The sequence below is a fragment of the Argentina silus genome (genome assembly GCF_951799395.1).
Source record: "Argentina silus genome assembly, chromosome: 4".
Classification (NCBI taxonomy): domain Eukaryota; kingdom Metazoa; phylum Chordata; class Actinopteri; order Argentiniformes; family Argentinidae; genus Argentina; species Argentina silus.
In genome coordinates, this window is record NC_139658.1 from 18,966,631 (window position 1) to 18,975,735 (window position 9,105).

Consider the following 9,105-nt stretch of genomic DNA (forward strand, 5'->3'; position numbering starts at 1 on the left):
AGATCCCTGGATGTCTTTCATACAGGAATATAATATCATTTGGAATATATAGTGATAATATATAATACGGTATAAAGTATAATTCTGATTAATACATTATATCACTCAACCTCAGTCTGACTCTTTGATTATCAGTAATGAATATAATCAGACACAGGTAATATAATAATGGTGATGTAATTGATCATACCTCAAGTCTTTTGAAACATGTTAAAATATGCCGGTGATTCAAACAAGCAAATCAATTTGATAATGCTAGACTACATACATACAGGAAGAAAACATTGTTGAATTGTTCATGGTGCAATGTAATGTTGTGCAATCCGTTGTGGGGGATAGTGACTCAACTTGAACACCAACAACTGCGACAAAGTTAAGATTTGAGTTTCATCATTATTCTAATTTCTGGACAGGGATAGGCTTGGGCGTGTTGACTGCACTCGGAGATGGTTATGACAGAGTGATAATGTGGGGTTGGGTTGAGACACACTGCCATCTAGTGTCCATAGGAAGGAGGTTTCTAGTGTCCATAGGATGGAGGTTTCTTATAAAAGTGACTGCTGGGCAGTCTTGATACTCTTGACAGCCTTACCATAATTTCCTTAAATGAACACCAACTTCACTAAATTACATTTCCCTGTGAAGCCTCAACCAAATGATAGATCTTGTTTAGTCTTGTTCTGAAATTCCAACTGAGGGCAAATGAAACCAGGCAGTTATAGAAGAAATACTAAATATCGTGTCCGGTGCTCAACCTGAAAATAATACTTCAGATATGTTGAGCTCATCAGTAAATGTACCACCCCAGACGACTGCAGAGGCCTACCACAGTGCTTCTCAATCAGTGTGTCTCAACCAGTGTCTCAACCTCTGAGTCAGCAGAGACCTGACACTGCTTACAACAGATCATGTTATGAAGACAAGGATGTTGTTTAGGGATAGACTATATAGTAAGCTAAGCTTAGTAGCAGAATCTGCAAAACTCCATAGATTAGTCAGTTAATTATGTATAAGAGTCGAAACGACCTGCATGTAGCTTGTAACTGAGCTCCCCGGGAACCCCGCGGACACACAAGCAAAAGCACACGAATATGCATTATCCACCTATCCTCCACTGTCGCGCGTTCAGTGGGCTCACTGGCCATTTCGTAGAAAATGTACACCGCCCGTTTTCACTGTCCTGTCACTGAGAAACGCCACCTGCCACAACACAACAACCGTAGTCGTAAGTGAGGGACCAACTTAGCCTCTCGCCCCTTTCCTCAAGAGGGAGTTGTAGTCCAAGTCCAACAGTTTGGATTGTGCTCGTGATGTGCAGCTGTTCTCTCCAGAACTTCATTTCCCAACGGTGAGAATACGTAATAAAGTTGACATGCCCTTGACATGTGTTTGTGTTGTTGTTTTTGTTCTTATAAATGTTGGAGTGGTCAGGAGAGCGTGAGTCACTTTCTTCATATTTCTAAGGCAGATAGGCAGCATTAAAACCCGTGTGTAAAAGACAATTTTCTTACAGAAATATTACACTCCAACTTAAGGTAAGCTTGCAAATCATCTTCTTCTATAATGTATAGCCTATTGATTAATTCATCAGTGATGTTCATGTGTATCTCTATTTAAGCCAACTATGGTAATACAATTACAATTATAGCAAATCATTGCCTATTCGTTACGATTAAATGCTTAATCTGCTAGTAAATAATACATTATAAACGTTTATGTATCTTTAATAAATTCGCCTCTAATGTCAGGCAAGTGCTGTTCATATAGGCTTATCTGTTGATAAGCATATTAGGCCTAATATGTATCGAGGGCAGCCTTTTACGTTTTAAGGGGACTACTAAGAACCAAAGGAGCACTTAATTTATCTATGCATTATACATAACAATTTCTTATTGAAGTTGTCCCCCAGCGTTCTATCCATTGATAATATTCTATCATCTTTGCCAGGAGTTGATCCCGCCGGTCCAGTTTTGGACCTCTGTCTGCGTTATGAATTCTTCCCATTAGAGGAAAACATTAGAGCGAAAACATTCTGAGAAAGCATGGCACCCTGCCATAGAGTGTCGTTTCACAACACTTGGAAATATAATATTTGTCCCCGTCTTCAAAAGCAATTTGCGGACATCTGAATGTAACTAAAAATAGCCTTGACTTCAATCCATGACACTGTAGAATATTGCGCCTCTCACACATTTGGACTTTTGTCAAAAATCGCATAATGATGAGGTCCCTGGAAGTAAATGTAGTCTTGCTATTAGGATATGAGGCTTCCATGCAAAAAAAACCGTTTATTTTGAGTAAAAATGCCCCTACAATCTCAAGCACGCTTGGTGTTGTTTGTAAACATGGGGCAATATGCGATTTGGTTACAGTGAACACATCACATTTTCTAAACGTACACTGATCATTTTTCATCAGCTGTTCTGCGCTGGCATCAAACTGGGACAGATTTCTTACAGAGCTCTTCATTGCTATGGAAAAGCAGTCCAACGTGGTATTTCGGAATGTGGGGCAGTTGTACTTCCCCCAAAGTAGAGTGGAGTGCCACTACAGCCTAACCTCTCAACATCACTGGACCAACAGTGACTGGATTGGCCTCTTCCAGGTAGAGTAAGAAACCGCAGCACAACATCAACCCATGTCTGTTATGCTATGTCTTCTAAAGACCGAACATTTCCAGAAGCATAAGTGTACACAGTTGACATGGATAACATGGACACTAATGGCCACTCATGTCTAAGGTGGGCTGGTCATCAGTGAAGGAGTACTACACCTTTGCATGGGCACTTGCTCCAGAAGGGTACACTGGGGGAACTGATGTCAACTACTGCGTACCTTTCCAGGGTAAGAATGCATCCATCCATGTCACATTGTAAAGGAATAAGAAGGCTGAGCTGAGCAGGTCATGAAGAGTACCAGTGTGCTGATTTTAGTCTAACGTCGGTCATATTTTACATGATGCTGCTCTTTCAGTATGTCTGTGTTGAGGGACACTGTAATTACTGTGGACACAGCATGGTGTGTTACATGTTACAGCTTTACAACTACACATGTATCAAGCAACTTAATGACAAGTGTCCCTTTATTAATTAATTCCTTAATAATTAATCCAAAAGTATCATTTGGATTGGAATGAGTTTACTGATGATATCCACTCTGTTTGATGTACATGATATGATATGCTTTCAAAATGGTTTATGCACTTTAACACTGGGTTGATCACAGTTGTCTCCTATGGTATAAAACAGGATATGATATGTGTGCATGTGCACCCGTCCTCTCTACCGCAGCATTTTACTTGCCCCGCCCCAGTGCGACGGAGTACCAGTTTGTCTATGTGGACGAGAAGGGCAAGGTGTGTGCCCAGAGTCGCCATTTCACCTTCTGTGCTCCTAAACCACTGGATGAGCTGGAGACACTGGAGGCGGAGCGAGACGAGGAGGAGGAGGATGAGGATGCGGAGAAAGAGGATCTGCTCCTGGTGGTCCCCAGAGCTCAGCTCCTGCAGGTGGGGATGGATAACATCTCAGTCTCACCCCTCTGGTCCTGTGCAATCAACATGCAGTAAGGGCCCGAATTCTAACTTGAGATGTGAGCAAGTAACTCTCCAGTTAGCATTTGGCCCAAGTCTCGAGTCAACCATGAATGCACCCTGTGGGCAGTCCATGTTAATTGTTCTCTTTATTTGTTCACCCTATTATTGCAGCCTTTTATCTTCTTTTATTTAACCCTTTGGTCTTCTCCCTGTCTCTGTGTCGTGAGTAGAGTCGTCTAGACCAATGCCTGAGAGAACAGGAAGATTTAAAACAGGCCCTGGAGGTGGTTGAAAGAGAGAAGGAAGGAGATAAAGAGAAGACTGAGGAGGCGGAGAAGGAGTGGGAGAGAGAGAGGGAGGAGAGGAAGGACGAGATAACTGAGCTGAGAGAAAACCTGAGACGAAGCTGGGAGAGGCTGGAGAAGATGGAAGGGACAAACAAGGTACAGAGAGTGCACACTGGGTACATTTATTTGACAGGTAGTAACCGTGGAGACATATCTTAGAGTCAAATATTACCATACACTCCATAAGGCAAAGTTATTCATTTATGCATGTTGTAAACAAATGGATCTAGATTGTCAACCACAATATAAAAGCTTTTGTTAACATAGACATAAGCCCTATCATCACTCTCTCTCTCTCTCTCTCTCTCTCTCTCTCTCTCTCTCTCTCTCTCTCTCTCTCTCTCTCTCTCTCTCACCATCATTGAAAGGATGTGCAGTGTTCTCAGGAAACCTTGTCTACTGAGATGAGTGGCCTGTTGAATGAGAGGGCTGAGAGCCAGCAGCAAATAAGAGAACTGGAGGATGACATCACTGCTCTAACTCACAGAGGGAAGGACAAAGAAGCCGAGCTGGAAAAGTAAGTGTTTGCGACGGAGGCTTTTGACCTCCTTTTCAACTTTCTTTCCTCCCTTTGGGCGTCATCAAACACGATTTTCCCTTTTGTCCTACAGGACGAAGGAGAGAGTGAAAAAGATGTCCGTTCAAAGGAGGGATGAAGAGGAACGGAGGAAGAGTCTGCAGGTAAAGGATAGTTTGTTGTTTCCGTCTCCTGCAGTAACAAGAGTTAGAGGAAATGCCGACGTCCCTCTCAGAACTGAGGCAGGCGGGCGGGCAGCTCCAGGATGTGTAGCAACACAGCAGCTCCCGGGAACCAAGCCAGAACTGCAGCCACTCCTGTGTCAGCTCCTGGTACACAGTGACCTCAGCAGTGGGAAAAGTCTATTAACAAATAGACAGCACCAATTCAGAGAAGAAGAAAACAACTACTATAAAGTTGTGATGAGGAGAAGAAGTCACTTTAGATCATTCGGATGCACCCTATGTCTCCTTTCCTCCTTCATCCCTTTATTCCCTTTCCTCTTACCTTATAGAAAACAACATTAAAATCCATCCTCACCTTCTTCCTGCTCTGTCAAAATGTTGCCCTCCACCTCTTTCCATACTTGCTATCTAGACAACTGCTCTCCTTGTATCTCCCCTAGATTGAAAGCCAGGCTGCTCTGGAGGAACTGCGAGGCCTGCAGGAGCGCCTGGAGGCCAGTGAGCGTGGGGCAGAGTCTCTGCGGAGGGAGATGAGTGAGCTGGGGGCCCAGCAGGGCCATACCCATGCTGAGCTCCACCAGGCCCGGTTGCAGGCCGCCCAGTTCACCCTACAGCTGTCAGAGTCCAACCTGGGCCTCAGGGAGGGACGAGCCAACTGGGCCCAAGAGAGAGAGGCCTTCAAACAGGCTGCAGAGGTGAGGGGAGCTCTACTGATACACACAATACATTATATTTTTATTGTGTGTATTTAATCCTGTTAATGGGTGTCCTGTCTTGCCTTGTTGTAGATCGATAAGGAGAGGGTGCTGAAGTTGAGCCGTGAGGTGCAGCTGAAGGAGGAGTGGCTTCAGGAGGAGAGGATGGAGAGGGAGAAGCTGGAGGTGGAGCTTGGGGGAGAGAAGGATTGCAACAGGGTAAATAAATCACAAGTGTATCGCAACCGCCTGTAATTCAGCAAACACATATATCTCTAAATATAACTGCCTACATGTGACGTGTTGTGTTCAGATCAGATTTCAGGAACTGGAAAAACACTAGGACAGAACCCGAGCTAACACCCAACTAAACTCAAAACCTGTCCTCTGGTACTTTCTCAGCTCACACACAAACAGACAGACACAAATAGATACCCTGGCACTGACACAGAGAAACGCACAAGTCACATGAGGAAAAAGCTGTCCCTAAACACTGTTACAGGGTCAGATATGTTTTCAGCCCCCCACTGGCTGAGCACTAGGACTAGGTTATTGGGGGAAGGGTGATCTGATCCTAGAACTGAGGGTAAGGGTATCTTCGACCTTGGATTACTAGTATGTAAATGCACCACTGCCCCCTGTAGGTGCAGTTGAGCGATGCGCGCAGGGAGGTGCAAGAGCTGAAGGCCAGCCTAAGAATGGTCCAGAAGGAAAGAGAGCAGCACCAGCTGGAGAAAGAGGTAAGGATAAAGCCTATGTGATGTAATGTTTATACTGGATGCCTCTTTTGGTCTGAATATACCAGCTGTTAACGTTAATATTTTGTCTCTCTCTCTCTCACACACACACACACACACACACACACACACACACACACACACACACACACACACACACACACACACACACACACACACACACACACAGGACCTGAAGGACTACATGCGTCAGTTGGAGCAGAGACTGGAGGCTGTGGCAGACGCTAAATGGAGCGAAGCAGCCCTCTCTTCCACCAGTGAGTGATACCAGATTGATCATCTCCCCGTTTCCTCTATGAGGGTTTAGGCCCAGATTGGTGTTGAGCACTTTGTGACAAATATATAAAAACACGCAATACAAGTCAAAAAGTTAAAAAAGAGACACTCCTTGTAGCTCCTGACTCCTCATCAGAGGATGAGAAGCCAGCATCTCCGCTACCCCCTCAAGCAACCAGGCCCTTGAGTGAGTCCCACATGGAATGTCCTCAAGGAGTGGAGATCCTAACCCTGGGCACAGAGACGGTATGCCACCACACACATTACAAAAATACCATATATGGCTACCATCTGAACACTGAATACAAACAAACAGAATATAAACAAGCTGCATGAAACTCAAACCAGTCTACACCACATCCTAGGCCAGAACATACAAACAATGTGTGTGTGTGTGTGTGTGGGGGGGGGGTTCTGTTTCATAATACTTGTATTAACAGTTTGATTGACATAGAAGAACATTCAAACAACGTGTGTGTGGTGTGTGTGTGTGTGTGTGTGTGTGTGTGTGTGTGTGTGTGTGTGTGTGTGTGTCTATGTCTGTGTATGGTTCTGTCTCTCTGTACACAGAATGAGCAGAAGTCCAGGCAGGATAAGCCACTGATTCTGCCAGACCTCACCAACCCAATCCTCAGGTTACTAGGGAACCATTCTCCTAACCATTCTCCTTCCCCAACCTCTTCCCCCTTCTTATGATTGATAAAACATTGTTGTGTGTTGTTGTGTGTTATATCACTGCAAGTATACCAGACCCCCAACTGACTGCACTCACTGTTGGTGAAAGTGCCCCTCTGCTTTACAGTATATGGTTATGTGAGCATATTCAAAACACTGCACACCCTCTGAATTAAAGAACAGCAGCAATAATAAAATCAATGAAAATATAATGAACCCCCCCCATCCCCCCCCCCCCTATAATTTGAGTGTTATAGAGGTAATGCATCAGTTGGAGTAGGCCAGTGGGAGTAGAGACACACAGGGAGGGGATGGAGGGAGGAATAAAGGCATCAGTGTGGGAATGATCTATCACTAGTCGCACACACACACACACACACACACACACACACACACACACACACACACACACACACATACACACACACACAGTGCACAGCTCATGCTCTCTCTTTTTCCAATACTAACATCTACCATGCCTATTCCTTCACTCTCTCCCTCTCTCTCCAGCGAGCTTGCTGACTCCCCCTTGTGGTAATGCACAGAAAAGCGGACCGAGGACAACAGCCATAGAGATGCAATATTCATAAGCTTATGAATCCTACTTACATATCATGTGTGATAACAGTGTGTTTTTTTTACATATTGAATTGGTTATTTCCTTTGAAATAATTGTAAAAAATTAAGACTTAGCTACCTTATTGTTTTAGTGCCTATATTCAATGAATGTGGCCTAGATATGTTATAAATTTTGCTTAAAAACATAACATTCTCTGTAGTTTAAACATGTTTCATTACACCTGTATTAACAGTTTGGTTGACGTAGAACATATAGATTTAGAGTAAAAGTTAAACTTTGAGATTGAGATTTTTGGTGAAAAAGTGACTAAGTTATCTGCAGTAATACCATGATCATTACTGCCTTCCCAACAATGGATGATTGTATTGAATAGTGGTCTATTCCAGTGCTATGCTGGGTTAGCATTTGAACTTTGTGGATGACTGCACTGTAACACAAATGTAGACTTTTTTTTAAACGAGTGGTTTAAAGCAATACATGGTGTCTATTAGGCAATAACAATGCACATTTAGCTTTTTTCAAGTTGTTATATGAGCCATATACACATATTTGCAGGAGTGCACAGATGTGAATCCTTGGGGAGTGTAATGGTATGTGAGTGTGTGTACTGTAGGTTTGTCGAAGTTTGTACAAGAGTGATAGAATGAACAGGTGGTTCCTATTGGTTGAGTGATTTATTTATTTATTGACTTAGTTGAGCCGTAAGTTGACTTAAAGAGTGCTTCACACTGTGAGGATGAGTTGCTGGAATAAAACAATTTCTGTTTACAATAATAAATCAATTTCTGATTGATGCTCATCTATGCTGTGATTTTTATGAGATGCTGTGCATCACAGAGGGATATCTGGATGGAACAAAGGTTCACAAAGGCATGTCTACTCTGCTCTTATGCCTTAAGTCCTCTATCCAACTCCTAGTAGCACTGCCTTTGTCCCTTACTCATTATGTCATTCTCTCTCTCTCTCTCTGTCTGATACTCTCAATGACCTTGACCCTTAATCATGAGGACTGCATCCTCTTGCCTCTCTTCCTTCTAAACACACACACACACACACACACACACACACACACACACACACACACACACACACACACACACGCACACACACACACAAAACACCTGTACCCTTCTATCCCCTCTAGAACCCACCGTCTCTACACGGCCTTCTCCCCCTCCTCCCCACCAGAATCTGGGAAGGAAAAAAAGGGCTCATTATAAAACGGTCTAATGCAGCTGCTTTTACAGCTTTCTCAGAGGAATCTGAGTGGCTCTGTGCTAAAACAGACAGGGTCACCACCAATAACACTACCACTCTCGTCCCTACTTTACCACTCTACTAGTCCATATCCCCTTGCGTCTAAAATCCTTTTCATTAATCCAGTAGCCCATTTCTTAATCTATAGACCTAATATACGTGGCTTCCTTTAGTCCCTTGATTATATGTATTCTCCAAAATGCCTTTACCTCCCGATGCATCTGACCACCCACACACTCAAACTTATTTGCACCCAAGGGTAAGAGGAGGGTTAGGGCTC

At 43.6% G+C, this 9,105-nt stretch overlaps 1 protein-coding gene across 1 annotated transcript; it reads left to right on the top strand.

Moving 5' to 3' along the window:
* Positions 1-2,473: 2,473 nt before the first annotated feature.
* Positions 2,474-8,361, top strand: calcoco1b (calcium binding and coiled-coil domain 1b; the record flags this gene model as incomplete). Its single annotated transcript, XM_083667550.1, has 13 exons — positions 2,474-2,605; positions 2,742-2,844; positions 3,291-3,508; positions 3,766-3,978; positions 4,251-4,399; positions 4,494-4,563; positions 5,025-5,279; positions 5,373-5,498; positions 5,924-6,019; positions 6,207-6,294; positions 6,432-6,559; positions 6,884-6,948; positions 7,499-8,361. 13 exons carry the CDS (start codon positions 2,474-2,476, stop codon positions 7,524-7,526), a joined length of 1,671 nt encoding a protein of 556 aa, XP_083523676.1. The 3' UTR covers positions 7,527-8,361.
* Between the last annotated feature and the right edge of the window lie 744 nt (positions 8,362-9,105).